The sequence below is a fragment of the Carlito syrichta genome, unplaced genomic scaffold, assembly GCF_000164805.1.
Source record: "Carlito syrichta isolate Samal-C Ts95f unplaced genomic scaffold, Tarsius_syrichta-2.0.1 Scaffold290055, whole genome shotgun sequence".
In the NCBI taxonomy this organism is placed as follows: domain Eukaryota; kingdom Metazoa; phylum Chordata; class Mammalia; order Primates; family Tarsiidae; genus Carlito; species Carlito syrichta.
The window spans coordinates 1,458-18,672 of record NW_007234151.1 but is presented as its reverse complement, the minus strand read 5'-3'; the positions used below and the strand labels follow the sequence as shown (position 1 = coordinate 18,672).

Sequence of the window (17,215 nt, the reverse complement as noted above, 5' to 3'; positions counted from 1 at the left end):
TTAGAGAGGACACCATGGTGGGCTTCCACTTGGCAGTGATTATAAGTAAAAGTTGTGATAAATATTTACATATATATTTTTCAGAGAAAATTATTTTTTGTTGTTATATTTTTTATTTATAGGACAATATGCAAGATGTGGATGAGCAAATTAATGAGATTTTAATTGTATTAAATTTTATTTTTTATTTCAAAAATGCGGGGTACAATTCAGGGTTAGCTATAAAAATTTTCATTATGCAAGTCCCATTGTTGATGGTAACTTTATAAACACTTTATTCCAAACTAGATTGCCTCTTGGGGTAGAGGTCTTGTGTTAATTTTCTGAGCATAAACAGAACACTTTTCTTAAGAGTAACGTTGGTGAGATGGTGGAGTAGGAGGTTCCAGCTCTTGCTCTCTTACAGAAGAAAGTCCAAAAGTAACAACTATGCATGAACAAAAATACCCTAACAAAAGTGTCCACATGCAGAAAAGAGTTTAAAGTACCCAGATGCAGGACAGAAACAGAAAAAAAGACATACTGAAGGGGGTAGGAAGGATTTTTGCATCTATGCTAATCAGGGATATTTTTCTCTATTTTTTATTATTATTTGGTTATTGCTTCTGTTGTTGTTGTTAGGTCGTTGCCTGGCTTTAGTATCAGGGTAATGTTGGTCTCAAGAAAAAAAAAGGTTGAAATTCATCTCTCCACTTCAGCTTTTTAAATATTTTCATAATTGCGTTAGTTCTTTAAGTATTGGCAGAATTTATCATTGAAGCCATCAGATTCTGTGCTAATATTTAATGGGAGACTGTTTATTACTGATTCAATCTTTCAGTCATTACCTTTTTGCTCAGAACTTTTATTTCTTCCTGATTCAGTCTTGGTAAATTACATGATTCTAGAAATTTATACATATGGAATTTATGGCATCTAGTAGTCTCTTATGGTCCTTTGTAATTCTGTGTTACTCGTAATTCTCTTATTTCAATTCTGATGTTGCTAATTTGAAACTTTTTTGTTATTCTAGCTAAAGTTTGACAATTTATTTATGTTTAAAATACATTTTAAAATTTTATTTATTTTTATTTTTATACAGTCTCTATTTTGTTTGTTTCTAATTTTTCTCTGTTATTTTCTTCCTTCTACTACGTATGAGCTTACTTTTTAAAGTTCCTTCTGGTTTAACGTTAGTTTTTTTATTTGTAATCTCACATTATGTCTAAACAGTAGTTGGGGGAAATAAATGAATATTTACATACATGTACTCTGAAGTTGAGGATAAAATGAATATTTAAATATATGATAGGTAAAGAATCAAATTAAGACAATACTAAATGTTATTTTAACAGAAACCACTGTCATTTTAGAAATATTTACACAGCTTGACAAGGAGTAAACAACACATGAATACAATAAAGAACAAATTAAAAATTAAAAAATTGTGAAATAAAATAATAAAAAAGACTAATAATCCAACCTCACCACGACACAATATATTCTTATAATAAAACTGCACTTATACTACTATGTCTATATTAAAAATGCTTTAATGAACAAAAAGAAGAAAAGAAGGAGACAGGGAAGGAAGACAGAAAAAGCTGAATTGTTTGGGATTTCTAGTTACATATGTGTTGCATATAAGAGGTGCATGTAAGGAAAACTTTTGCTGCTAATGGTGTAATATACACCATGGACTAACTTGCAGATTACAGATTTCACAAAGCTACAAAAAGTCTAAATGCCTCCAGGGCGTGGGTCCACTGCCAGATGCAGAAGGCTTGTGACTCTTAGTTGTTGTTCTCTCATTATCTCTCATCTGAGGTCCCACCCATGAATGAACAAGTCCTTGGGGAGAGTATCTCTGGAAGCTCTACTCTGCACCTGCACAGCGGAGGGTTTTAGACACCCTCAGCACTGTTTTCTCTCTGTGTGTCTCTTGCACAGTAATACATGGCAGTGTCTGAGATCTTCAGGCTGCGCCACTGTAAGTAGGCAGTGCTGACAGAGCTGTCAACAGAGATGGTGACCTGACCTTGAAGAGACGGGCTATAGTGGGTTTCTGAATCACCAGGATCAATACTCCCCATCCACTCCAGGCCTTTCCCAGACATCTGGCGAATCCAGCTGATCCAGTTGCTAGTAAAGCTGTATCCAGAAGTCTTACAAGAGATCTTCAGAGACTCTCCGGGCCTCTTTACCTCTGCCTTGGACTGCACCAGCTGCACTTGCGCACAGACATCTGTGTGGGAGACACAGGACTGAAATCAGGGGCTCTCCTGTCAATCCCCAACTGTGACCCACATCCAGGACATGACTAACCTGGGAGAACAGCCAGCAGGATTGTGAGGAGGGTGACAGGTCCCATCCTAGAGGAGGACAGAAAGTGAGGCACTGAGGACACCAGCTGGGTAGTGAGGGAAACTCCTGGTTGAGGGTAGCCTTGAGCTTTAATGGAAAGTCTCACTCTTAAGTTTGCATAGTTACCGCCCTGCTCTGCATGGGATGCACCACAGGACACATAACACAGAAACCCAGTAGCAAGTTGCTGACTGACCTAACATCTTTTGGGAGGGGTAGGATAAAGTTTTTAAAATGTCACCATCTCCCATTCCCACCCCATCTCCACTTTTTAGTTAAATCACTATAGGACCAGATCAAGGATTGTGACCCTGAAAAATGTTGTCAGAATGTACAAGGAGTCAATTGTGTTTAAATCAAACTTACAAACTCTGATTAATAGAGTTGGGAATGGCAATGATTACAGAATTCTCATATACATGTCTGATGACAAGAACTATCACAAAAACCTACAAATCACCCTTGGCATTTTGCCCTTGAATGTGATTATGGCCTGTTCAGCCAGCTGGGGTCAAGACAGTTTACCCCAGATGGCAACAAATCTCATCTTGATTAATTTGCCAGATCTTTATCCTTGGATGTTCAAAATAAACAAATTAATGTCCATTTTGCTATTTGGATTTCTACATTCCTCCAAAAGAAAATGAATAGGCAATATTTTTTGGTCTCAGAAATGCTAGAGGACTAAGAAGATCACCAATGCTCCACTCCACTGCTGATATTGCTGTTATATGACCTTTGTGTCCCCTTCATTACCTCCTTCAGTACCATTCCTTAATACCCATTTAAAGATGTCAATATCACTGGGTAAGCCATGGTCTATTCCCTTTTTATTTTATTATTATTATTTTTTTGAGTTGGAGTCTCACTCTGTCACCCAGACTGGAGTGCAGTGGCATGCTCCCGGCCACCGCAGCCTCAACCTGCTGGTCTCCAGCAATCCTTCTGCCTCAGTTTTCCACGTAGCTGGAACTACAGGAATGCGCTACCATGCCCGGCTTATTTTTGATTTTATTGTAGAGATGAGGTCTCGCCAAGTTGCCCAGGTGGGTCTCAAAACCTCAGGATGAGGCAATCCACATACCTCAGCCTCCCAAAGCACTGGGATTACAGGTTGAGCCACTGAGCCCAGCTTAGTCTATTCCCTTTATTACAGCACATTCCATAACCTGGATAGGGTACATATTAGGTAATGACCATAGTCATCATCATAAAGCCAAATGAAGCAGGACCTGGTTGTAAACCACCAACATCTTCATCAGGAAAGTGCACTTTCTGTATCAAAGACAAAAAGGAAACCTCCCCTCTCAATGTAAATGAATTTTATACATTCTTGTAAACAGTGCACCAGGAATGCTATTCCATCAAAGAAAAGCCAATGTGTGTTGGGATCCATTGCCATCATGTGTAATATTTCTATTGTAAGTCATGGGTCCAGCATTCACCTAGACTTGCCCCTCCATTATCTAGCTCACAGAGGCAAGCAGATGCTTTCAAGTTACCACACACTCACAGTCCACTGCCAAATATCTATAATTTGAGGATATCAAATAATAATATTTATCATATCATGTCACAACTTTCCCACACAGTTCTTTTTGTTCTATCAATAAATTCCCCTCTCCAGCAAAACATCTTGGCTGCCTCCTGTGTGACTGTTGTGTGTTATTTGGCTTCCAAGACAGATGTTTTCTTTGGTGGCAGATGAGAATCCATAACCTCATCTCAGGAAGCACAGTACATGGTTTACTGCAACATTCTTTCACTTTCATTTTAGCTATCACAGATAGAAATTCCTTCACATTGTTTTTCACTGTTTGATTTTCAGGGAAGAAATGATTTCGGTGTTGGATATGTAAATTCTAAATTGTATAGATTAGTTTTAACTTCTGGTGCTATTGGAAGTGGACACATCATCTCATGCCATGGGATTCTGTACACAAGCAGGCGACTTCATCCTTTTATAATCATCTTTTAATATACATAATGATTTAGCCATGTGTCAGAGAGTCATGATTTTTTATTGAATACCATTGCTGATGTAACTGTTTCCAGTGTTTCAAGATCATCTGGAGTTTCCCTGATCAATAGAAATACAGGTCTCTGAACGAACAGTTATGTTCATGGTGACAGCATATTACAGCAAATCATATAAATGTAAATTAATAAAGGTACTGGGATAAAGTCCCTGAGAAATCAGGCATAAGTGCCCATGTGTTTTCTCTCAGTGGAGTGTCATATTCATGTTTAGTTCTCTTAGCAGTGATGTCTGTTGATGTGTGAAGGGTTTTCCACATGTGAAGCTCTCTTGAGTCTTAGTGCCCAGTGTTGTCTACTGGAGTCCACCACAGAGATATGTAGTGCTTGCATAACTGACCTGCAATACTCAGAAATCAGCTCCCCAGAGCAAAAACAGATGTACCTACACCCACAATCAAAGGGTGCCAAAAACCAAAATCAATGAGTTGAATATGTTAAATAAGGTATTACTGAACATGTATTGAATATATTAAATAATGTATGGTTTATACACATAAACTATACCTCGATATAGTGGTTATGATAAAACAAACAATAGGAGGTGTTTGCCAAGGAATAAGATTATCATCCCTGAGGAACTAACATGAACCCCAGTCCTGAGAGTGGACTGTTTCAGGAACTTGCAGGATTCACACAACACAGGACTGCTCAGTGAACCCTTTCCTTCACATGACTCCAATGAGATAACAACCAGCTATTAGAATATGCTATGAGGTTGAGAGATAAGAAAGTAGGAAGAGGTGGTCAATGTAAGACCCCATGTAGGGCAATGTGGATGGGAGTTGAGGCTGAGAGGCTGTGTAGGGATAAAGATGAAGACCACGGCCTACAGGCAAACCAGGGTAGTGGAGTTCTCCATGAGCCAAAGCAGTGTTCCAGAGGAGAGTGTGGGACAGTGGCCTTGAACAGACAGGCTTGGATGCAGTGGAATACAGGAGCAATTGGGTGAATACGTTCCCAAGAAACCTGGAACAGAGATAAGGTGTGACTCTTCTCCTTCCTCATCTTGCATACACATATATTAAAAATAATATTGAATGATTTCCCTACCCTGACACCAATGACTGAATCTCAGAATGAGTAAGGCGATGAAGGGTGTCCCAAGGAGAGGAAAAATTGAGCCTGACAGCACATCTCCTGCTCTCACACAGGTCTGCCTTCCTAATGCCCCCATAGCTTGGGGTTCTAACCCTCATCTTGTGGTGGGATCCACAAACTCCTCATGATACTTATTGATGCATTTAGCTGATCTATCAAGAATTGAAATTTACAGATTCTCAACCCAAAATGACATTATTCCCATGCTCTTCCCTCACTATTGAACTTGCACCACGTGACATTTTTGCTTTCCCCATATGAGGAAAAAACCCTCAAAGGGAGATAGTTTGCAGATATGAAATACATGAATTAAAAACAAACAAAGGAACAACAACACAAATGGTAGAACCACTAAAAGACATCAGAGTTGACAATTTCCAAACAGTTTTGAACAATGAAAAATGTCTCTTAACACGAGTATTGCATCAGACACAGGAGAAACTTTGCTTTTCTGTTAAAGGAGATAATTTGCGGTTGGCAAGGAATAACCTTATTCTACTCATGTTCTCTGTACATGAACAAAAACAAAAGGCAAGAGAAACATTTGCTCTCACCCAAGTTTTAACAATTCCTCAAGAGAAAGGCAACTCTGTCAGGGCCTCATGCAGAATCAAGACATAATGCATTTATGAAAAAATGTATACACTACAATTACTTGCAGAGGGCATGATTGCTTCTATATGCCATCTAAGAGATTCAAGTAAATATGTTTTTGGTGTACAAAAATATATAAGCAGTCTTCTATCCCTGAGACTGCACCTCTTATCTCTCCAATTACAGAAACCACATGGACTAGTCACCCAGTGCTCCTATTTGACATTGATCACCAGGTTTGTGATAAAGACACACAAGCTTGGAGCTCCTCCCAGACAATGACTGAATAAGCTAACATAATAAAGGCATAGGCACTGCAGGGAGATATGATTATTCTTGATGGGCAACTGTGGCTCAGGGAGACACTGATGGACATACCAGAAAGCCCTTGAACAAGCGAATAGTTAGAAAACATCATTAACCTCAGCACATTCTCCTTCCCTCATTTTCAGAATTGCATCCTGGGCTGAAAGTATCCACAGTCACCCAGCCTTCTGTGCAAATTTCTGCCTGTTAGTGACACTTGACATAGGGGCATATAAAAATGTTTCCTCCTATAGTAATACAATTTTCTAATCTAGGGGTAGGAATAGCAACAAATATGTAGAAAGGCACCAGTAGAAACAGATGCAGATGAAGCCACAGCACTTACAGGAAAGCAGCCTGCAACTTCCATCTGCACCCAGCCCTGGACTGACCCATCTCCTATGGATACTTAGTGTCACATGCAGCCCCGTTTCTCCTTTCTGACTGTAGAGTGATTTGTGTCTGGTTCCACACTTATATCTCCTCACTGTGTATCTCTCACAGTAATACACAGTTGTATCCTTGGGTTTCAGGTTGGTCATTTGCAGACACAGAGTGCTCTTGGCATTGTCTCATGTTGGTGCATCAGTCCTTCATGGAGTCTGGGTACATTGTGATACCACCACCATTGCTAATGGATGAGGCCCACGCCAGCCCATTTCTTGAAGTCTGGTGGACTCCATCCATGTTGTAGTCACTGAAGGTGAATCCAGTGACTGTACAGGAGAGATGCAGGCAGATCCCAGACTGGACCCAGTCTCCCCCAGACTCCACCAGTTGCACCTCACACTGGGAACCTGCAAACACAGACATCCTGGTTAGAAACTGCCACAAAAATATATATAGTCTCTCTCACTAACATCCCCTTACCCACTCAATATTTCTTGCCCTCATAAATCATCTTGTAAAAGAGCCACAAGGATAACCCAGCTGAGATCAAATGTCATGGTGACTAACCTGGTTCAGTCCTTATCCTAGAAAGGGGACAACTGAGAATCCCAGGACTAGACCTCCTCTTCCAGAGCTACAGGGTCAAGGCTGGGCTACTTTTCTTCAGTGTTAGGAGGACCCTATTTGAATGTGTCCTGCTATTTAGGAAGCTCTTGGTGGGATGCATCAGAGAGAGCAGTTTCCAGAGCAGAAGAGATTGTTTTAGGGGGTGTTTGGGGAAAATGGTAGCATTTTACAAAAAAATTTGCCCTAGAATAAAATGTGCTTTCATAAGCACTTAGCACTCTTAATTTTATATCTTATTCTACTTTATTAAGGTACAGTGGATCTAAAAAATCTATTAAATTTTATTTAAGTTTAAATGTATACTTAGCACCAATCATCTTATTTATTATTACATAGAGCACAAAGGTATGACATGTAGTGTCAATGATATTTCCATATTAATGTAAAATTTCAAGTAGAAGTATGGTGGAAGCCGGCTAAGGAGGCCCACTGAGCATTAGAAACTAGGGGGGCTGAAGACCCTGAGACCACTAGAAGTATGTTCGGGAGCCCTGACTTCATTACTTCTCCCTTCTGTTTGCATGACAAACTTCTGTTAGCTCAAGCATGAAAACTCCAGACAGGGATGAACACAAGCTAACATTAGAAACCCGTTGTTCCCATTTCCCTGTCTGTGGTTTAGGCTTTTGTCTGGTACAAGCCAAGACAACATCAAAGAGCCCAGGAACTGAGAGCCCAGCATGACCTTTTGATTGAGACGCATTAAGTAGAACAGGTTTTATATATTTTGTTTAAGATCTATTGTTTGTGATAGGATTAAACAAAGGAATAGATAAACTGTTGATCAATAGGAAAGTTTTTCATAAGCAAACTAAGTAGAATAAAATAAAATATAGATTACAATTGATAAAATGGTATAATATTAATAGAAACTGTAATAATACTTCTAAGGGACATTAGTCTAGCATAGGAACTGGATAGACAATTTGGGTTTGTTCTCTACCTTGCTTGAAGAAATATCTGGTGGGTAGGAGACGCCCCCATACACCTGGATTGTCTGTGTATGTGGGAGACATCTAGATCTGAATGAGCAAAATCTGTAGATAAAAACCCTCTATACTTTTCAATAAGTGACTTCTGTCACTTGAACGGTAGTCCAGTCCTATTTCTTTCTCCCTCTTCTTTCTAATTCTCTTTACAGGCATGGAATCTGTCTCACCTCCGGGAGCTGTAGACCCTGCGGGAGCTGGACTCTGGCAAATGGTGACCAACGTGGGAGCTCTGGAAGGTAAGTTTTATTTTCTTTTTCAGGACGGATAAAAATCTTACCCAGGGTGCTGCAGACCCCTCTGTAGAGACAAGCAGAGCAAGGACGGGTAAGCATAGTTTTTGTGAAGCCAGAGCCATGATATAATCATGGGCCAGAGCAAATCCAAGGAATGTAAGATGGTCATTAGTATATTAATGAAAACTCTATCTAAACGTGGAACTAAGGTTTCTTCTAATGATTTAGCACGATTTTTACATTTTGTTCAGCAAAATTGCCCATGGTTTCCTGAAGAAGGAACAGTTAATTTAGATACTTGGTCTAAGGTTGGAAAAGAACTTAAATCGTATTATACACAACATGGTCCTGATAAAGTACCATCTGATGTTTTTGCTTTATGGAATCTAATTAAGGATGCTTTGGATCCACAGCATGATTATGACAAATTTCCTTCCAAACAGGCTGCTGATGATGATGGTGAGGACAATTTTCTGTTTGCTGCTGCCTCTGCATCTTTACATTATGATGATAAATAATGCCAGGGCATGGCAACTTTGAAGAATGAAATCACAAGTTACCATGGTAATAATTACCTTAATAACAATCCATCTTTTCCACAGGTACCTTTTCATAAGGAAAAGGTAAGTAAACTAAACCTTACACCCAATCGTGCCCCTGTCTTTCGTTTTCTTTTTGGAATACAGGCTGCTCGAGCAGAGGCAGAGAAAGAAGGAGATTTCAGTTTATCAACATGTTTTCCAGTGGCCTTTACTACTGGTGCTGATGGAATAGCCTCAGCACAATGGGAGCCCTTGCATATAAGTTGGTAAGAGAATTAAAAGATGCAAGCTCACAATATGGTCCTTTAGCTCCTTATACAATTACTATCTTAGATCAGTTTGCTACTCGGTGGTTGACTACTTCTGATTGACAACAATTGGCTAAAAGTTGTCTATCTGGAGGAGACTATTTATTATGGAAAACAGAATATAAAGATCAGGTTCAAATTCAAATGGCTCAAAATAAAAACCGTCCACCAGGAATGTTTGTCATTGTGAAAGATATGCTTACAGGTACCGGAAAATATACTACTAATAATAGCCAAATAGTGCTACCCAGGGATGTTTTTGTTCAGGTAAGTCTTTGTGCTATTACTGCCTGCAAAAGATTACCTGCTGATTCTATTCAAACTTCTTCTTTGTCTGAGATAAAACAAAAGGCAGATGAAAATTGTGAGGACTTTGTGGCTAGATTGACCATTGCTGTCAGTCGAGTAATCTCTAATGAGGAAGCAGCAGAAATTTTAATTAAACAACTAGCCTTTGAAAATGCTAACATTACTTGTCAGGGCTTGATTAGACCTATAAGAAAGTCTGGACAAATCACTGATTATATTAGACAGTGTGTGGATGTGAGCCCAGCCTTTATACAAGGCATGGCCATGGCCACTGCTTTAAAAGTAGAATCCTTTTCTCAAATTGTACAAGGTATACAACGCAGTAAAAAGTGCAGAAAAATCCGTGCACAATCCTGTTTTAACTGTGGTAAAATTGGGCATATTGTCAGAAATTGTCCGATTAAGCAAGGCATGGCTGGCTTACAAGGCATGTCACTGCCATCTACTGCTGTTGCTCTACCAAAGTCTTTATGTCCTACATGTCAGAAAGGATTACATTGGGCAAAAGAATGCCGATCTAAATTTCATAAAAGCGGCACTCCATTAATTCAACAACAAGCCATCCCGGTTCAGGGAAACCGACAGAGGGGCCAGCCCCAGCCCCAAATAACAATAGGGGCAGCTGCCACCATGAACCCATTCACTCCTTTTGTTCCATCGCAGAGCTCATCTGAGCCACCCCAGGAGCACAGGACTGGACCTCAATTCCTCCACCACAACAATATTAACTCCGGATGTTCCAGTCACTTTGATACCAACGGGAGTTAAGGGCCCTCTCTCAGATGGAATACTGGGTGTAATATTAGGAAGAAGTTCCTTGTCCATGCAAGGAATTTCTGTTATTCCTGGAGTGGTGGATTCGGACTATACGGGGGAAATCCAGGTACTTGTTGCTCCCCCCAGTAAGACTGTACAATTTAACAAAGGCCAGAGGATAGCTCAAATGCTACTCCTGCCTTAATATAAAGTGGGCAAAACTTTAACTAATATGCCCCGAGGTGACTCTGTATTTGGCTCAAGCGATTTTGCCTTTTGTGTTCAAGAAGTTACTAATTCCAGACCATAAAAAGAATTGTACATTCAGGGAGTCAAAATTAAAAGTTTGTTAGATACCGGAGCTGATGTTTCTTGTATTGCTGGTAAAGATTGGTCTGCTTCTTGGCCATCTCAGATGGCCCCTTCAGGACTCATAGGTATTGGTAAAGTGCCATCAGTAGCTAAAAGCTCTCAAATTTTAACATGGAAAAATGAGGAAAATTCAGGAACTTTTTGCCCGTATGTTATTCCATCTATCCTCTTTACATTATGGGGAAGAGACATTCTTATTCAAATGGGCATGCTTTTATATAGTCCTAATGACAAAGTCTCAGTACAAATGTTACAAATGGGCTATAATCCCTATAAGGGACTTGGTAAAGATGGATGGACAGGGAATACAGGAACCTGTCCAGATTAAAGAAAGGACAAACCGAGTTGGTATTGGTTATTCAAATTTATTCTAGGGGCCATTGTTCCCATTGCCAACTCAATAAACTGGCGAGATGATAAACCAGTTTGGGTGGAACAATGGCCCATGTCCTCAGAAAAACTTAAGGCAGCTAAAGAACTAGTTCAGCAACAATTAGAGAATGGTCACATTGAGCCTTCTACCTGTCCCTGGAATACTCCTATTTTTGTCATTAAGATAAAATCTGGTAAATGGAGACTATTACAGGACTTAAGAGCTATTAATGCTACCATGGAAGCCATGGGAGCATTACAGCCTAGGTTACCATCACTGGCTGCTATTCCTGCTTACTTTAACATTATAGTTATTGATTTACAGGATTGCTTCTTTACTATACCTTTAAGCCCTGAAGATTGTAAGAGATTTGCATTCAGCTTGCCCTCAGAGAATTTAAAACAACCTTTTCAAAGATTTCAATGGAAGGTCCTGCCACAAGGTATGAAAAATAGTCCTACTTTATGTCAAAAATATGTTGATGCTTCTTTGCAGGGTATTAGAAGTCAACATCCTAATCTTTATTTAATTCATTATATGGATGATATTTTACTGGCTCATGAAGATAGTGGTTTTTTACACAATATTCTTAATGAAACTGTTATTGCTTTAAATAATAGTGGTTTACAAATTTCCCCCGAAAAAATTCAAACTAATCCACCTTTTACATATCTTGGCCATGTTTTAAACACACAAACAGTGAGTCATCAGCCTTTGCAATTACGCACAGATCATTTGGTAACGTTGAATGACTTTCAAAAATTGTTGGGGGATATTAATTGGATTAGATCATATCTTTATGTCACAACAGCTGATGTAAAACCTCTATTTGATATATTGCAAGGAGATTCTTTTCCAAACTCTAAAAGAGCCTTGTCACCAGAGGCTAATAAAGCTTTAATTCTTGTAGAAAAAGCTATTGAGTCCCAAAAGGTTAAAAGATTAAATTATCATTTGCCTTGGGATTTAATTATCTTTGCTACTGACCACACTCCAACAGGGTGTTTGTGGCAGGAAGGGCCAATGGAATGGCTCCATTTGCCATTAACATCTAAAAAAATACTGGCTTCTTATCCTTATTTAGTAGCTTTACTAATAGCCAAGGGGAGGCAAAGAAGTGTTGGATTATTTGAACAAGATGTACATATGTTATTGTTCCTTATGATAAGTTTCAATTTCAGACTTTACTCCAAATTAGTGATGATTGGCAAGTAGCACTAAGTGATTACAGAGGACAAATTTTATTTCATCTACCTAAAAGTCCACTGTTACAGTTTGTAAAACAGAATCCTATAATTTTTATTCACAATTGCTCCTTGACTTCCCTTGCGGGGGCAGCTTTGGTTTTTACTGATGGATCATCAAATGGGAAAGTTGTAACAGTTATTAATAATGAGTCTCATATGCTGGAAACCTCAGAAACTTTGGCACAAAAAACTGAATTATGAGCAGTATTGTTTGCATTTACATCGTTAAAAAATTCTAAATTTAATTTATATACTGATTCGTGTTATGTGAAAGGGCTGTTTCCCCATATTGAAGCAGCTACAATTCCTGTTAATAAGACTACAATTATGGAATTATTAATTCAGTTACAACAGTTAAGCCATAATCGAAAAGAACAATTTTTTGTAGGCCATATTAGATCCCATTCTGGCCTACCGGGACCTTTATATCAAGGCAATCAAATGACTGAAAATTTAACTAAACCTACTATTTGTATTGCAGTGGAAGCCAAAGCAGTCACTAAAGCTCAATCTTCTCACCAAATTCATCATCAAAATGCTACTACCTTACGTTATCAGTTTCATTTACCTAGAGAAACAACTGGGAAAATCGTTAAAAATTGCAAAACTTGTTCCACATTTGTTCCTGTTTCAGGAGGAGTTCATCTTCGAGGCTTAAAACCAAATGCTCTATGGCAAATGGATGTTACACATTTTTCCAGTTTTGAGAAGTTATCATATTTACATGTTTCTGTGAATACATTTTCTCATGTCACTCTAGCTTCAGTAAAAACTGGAGAAGTTTATAAAGATGTGGTGCAGCATTTATTTTTTTGTTGTTCTCAGTTAGGAATGACAAAACAACTTAAAACAGATAGTGGACCTGCTTATACATCTAAATCTTTTCAACGATTTTGTTCCCGATTTAATATTTCTCATTCTACTGGCTTTCCTGACAACCCACAGGGCCAAGCCATAGTTGAAAGAGCCCATCAAACTTTAAAAAATCATCTAATTAAACTACAAGAGGGGGAGTTTAAGTATAGCTCTCCCCATCATATTTTGAATCCTGCCTTATTGTGATAAATCACGTAAATTTGGATTCTACGGGCAATTCAGCTGTGAACTGTCAAACCTATGGTAAAATGGAAGGATCTTCTTACAGAACAGTGGAGAGGGCCTGGTATATTATTGACCAGTGGAAGGGCCTATGCTTGCATATTCCAACAGAACGAATCAACTCCCATTTGGCTTCCCAATCGATTCATTTGGAATGCCTCCAGTAATCCATCGACCAAGACCAATGGCGAAAATCAGGACACTTCAGAGGAATGAAGGACGAACAGCAGCCCCTGTCACTAACCAACAGAAGGGGCTGTTCTTTTTACAACAGGAGACTTCATCATGGGTGGAGCGAGACCTGCGACATCAGTATAGTTTCATGGACAGAGAAACCGTCATGTGTCAGAGAGACCTCTCCTTAGGGGATGAGAGCTTACAGTCTAAATTGTCTCGAAGAAGACAAACCACCATTAGGTCAGTAATTCTGTTATTAGCTGTGATTGTTCTTGTAATGAGTCAAATAGCTCCAGCCTCTGCAGCTGTGGCTAATAAGGCTTACTGGGCTTCTATGCCTAACCCTCCAACATTTCAACCTGTCACTTGGGATAATGAGGTTATTCATGCATTTTCTGATTCCTCTCAATTGTTGGGAGGACCTACTTTACTTCACACTCAAACAAAACATGTTATTAATGATCATTTTTCTTATGAAGGACATTCTTGTTTACCTCCCATTTGTTTTTATCATAATTCAGTTCCCCAAAATTATAGGGCCTCTTGTCTAATGTCTACTGTAAAGTCTTTAATTACTAATAGCTCAGCCCAGAGTAATAAAGGATATTGGTGGATTGAAATGCTGATGCCTGGAGGAGCTGATCCCAGTAGAGCCACACAAATTTTGCCACCATTTAATATACCCATCTGCTCTCCTAATACCAAGAAGGACTGGATACTCACTAAATATGTTAAGTATCCAAAGTGGAGAGAGTGTGTTTATGAATCTAAAATAGATTACCCCATATCAGTCCAAAAACTACATATTAGTGACAGTGGTTTAAATTTACAGCCCTAGTTAACTTTCTTTTTTTTTGAGTTGGAGTTTCGTTCTGTCACCCACACTGGAGTGCAGTGGCCGCTTCCGGTCACCGCAGCCTCGACCTGCTGGGGCTACAGCGATACTTCCACCTCAGGCTTCCAAGTAGCTGGAATTACAGGCATGCACTACCATGCCCGGCTGATTTTTTGATTTATTGTAGAGATGAGGTCTCGTTGCCCAGGTAGGTCTCGAACCTGCGGGCTTAGGCAATCCACTCACCTCAGCCTCCCAAAGGCATGGGATTACAGGCTGAGCCACCAAGCCCAGCTCTTACTTAACTTTCAATCAACCTCCTGCTATGTGGCACATTAATGGATGGGTACCCACAATATTAACAACTACCATTGGGAATAAGAAAATTGTTCAACCTTACTTGTGGAGGGCCCTGGCTGCCCTAAAGTCCTCTGTTTTAATACAACCACGTGGAGTAATTAATATCTACAAAATAAGAGCTTGCTTACAATCGTCTTATGTTTTTCTTGTATGGAATGAATATCACAGTGTAAGAATTGATCAGTACAGTAATGTGTATTTTATATCTTGTCAAAATTGTATTCCCACAAATTGTTTAACTGATGCTAAATATCAAGGTTTTTTTTTAATTCTTAAACAACCTCCATATTTAATGGTTCCAATACAATTGTCAACTCACTGGTATGATGAAGATGGTCTATGAACAGTGTATGAGGTTAATTCCTTGTTAGAAAGACAAAAGAGATTTTAGGCTACTTTAATTTTAGGTACTACAGCTTTAATTGCTATTGCTATTTCAGTTACAGTATCAGCAGTGGCTCTAACTAAAGAAGTCCATTCAGTCACGTTTGCTGACCAGCTGTCTAGAAATGTTTCTATAGCTCTAGCTACTCAGGAAATTATTGATCAGAAGCTAGAAAGCAAGTTTAATGCCTTGGAGGAAGCAGCTTTAGCAGTAGGACAAGAACTAGTCACCTTAAAAATAAAATTGGCTCTCCATTGTCATTCTGAGTTTAAATGGATTTGCCTCACTCCCTTAGAGGTAAATAAGTCTGTTTCTACTTGGGACAAAATAAAATATCATATTCTTGGAATTTGGAATCACTCAGACCTGAGCATAGACTTAATCAAATCACATCAACAAATTCAGGACATGACAGTTGCTGAAAAGCAATCTCGGTCCACTGAATTGGCGACTTCTATATTTAATAGTTTCTCATCATTTGTTAACAAAAAATCATTGATGTCTATATTTATTAATGTGGGCATTTGCAGAGCAGTGATTCTTTTGTTGCTGTGTTTACTCCCAATCATCTTCACAGTATTGAAGAAGAGTATATCTCAGCTCAATATGGAGTTTCATGGTTTTGTGCTAAAAAATAAAAAAGGGCGAGATATTGGAAGCCGACCAAGGAGGCCCACTGAGCATTAGAAACCAGGGGGCTGAAGACCCTGAGACCACTAGAAGTGTGTTCGGGAGCCATGACTTCATTACTTCTCCCTTCTGTTGTCATGATAGCCTTCTGTTAGTTCAAGCATGAAAACTCCAGACAGGGATGAACACAAGCTAACATTAGAAAACCGTTGTTCCCATTTCCATGTCTGCAATTTAGGTTTTTGTCTGGTACAAGCCAAGACTACTTCAAAGAGCCCAGGAACTGAGCGCCCAGCATGACCTTTTGATTGAGACGCATTAAGTAGAACAGGTTTTATATATTTTGTTTAAGTTCTATTGTTTGTGATAGGATTAAGCAAGGGAATAAACTGTTGATCAATAGGAAAGTTTTTCATAAGTAAACTAAGTAGAATAAAATAAAATATAGATTACAATTGATAAAATGGTATAATATTAATAGAAACTGTAATAATACTTCTAAGGGACATTAGTCTAACATAGGAACTGGATAGACAAGCTGGGTTTGTTCTCTACCTTGCTTGAAGAAATATCTGGTGGGTAGGAGACGCCCCCATACACCTGGATTGTCTGTGTATGTGGGAGACATCTGAATCTGAATGAGCAAAATCTGTAGATAAAAACCCTCTATACTTTTCAATAAATGGCTTCTGTCACTTGAACAGTAGTCCAGTCCTATTTCTTTCTCCCCCTTCTTTCTAATTCTCTTTACAGGCGTAGAATCTGTCTCACCTACAGAAGCTCTAGACCCTGTGGGAGCTGGACTCTGGCAGAAGTATATTTGGGTTGTGGAGTGTTTGCAGAGAACCTGGTCGCAGTGAGCCCAGGTAGATTGGATTGTCCTCCTCACCACTGGAGTCAACTGCTCCCTGAACCAACCCCAGCACAGAATGGGACACACCTAAGTGAGGTTTGCAGACCCCATTCCTATTGTGAGAACATAGTATGATTTGTGTGCACACTCATACTTACCTAACAAATATAAAGAGCAGTAGGTTTATTTTGTAGTTGCGTTTTTATGGATATTGCACTTTTCTCATATGGTTGTGTCTCTCCAGCAGTTCTTTCCTTATGTTGCCTGTTTATTTGTAAAAACTTTAATGAGGCACTACTGGCTTATAATAAATCTCACATTATTAAAGGGTGCAGTGTGGTAAGTAC

General features: G+C 39.0%; 1 gene segment (V, D, J or C); it reads right to left on the bottom strand.

Moving 5' to 3' along the window:
* Positions 1-1,883: 1,883 nt before the first annotated feature.
* Positions 1,884-2,350, bottom strand: LOC103256556. The segment is given in 2 exon segments: positions 1,884-2,224; positions 2,305-2,350. Coding segments are annotated over 2 exon segments (387 nt in total).
* Between the last annotated feature and the right edge of the window lie 14,865 nt (positions 2,351-17,215).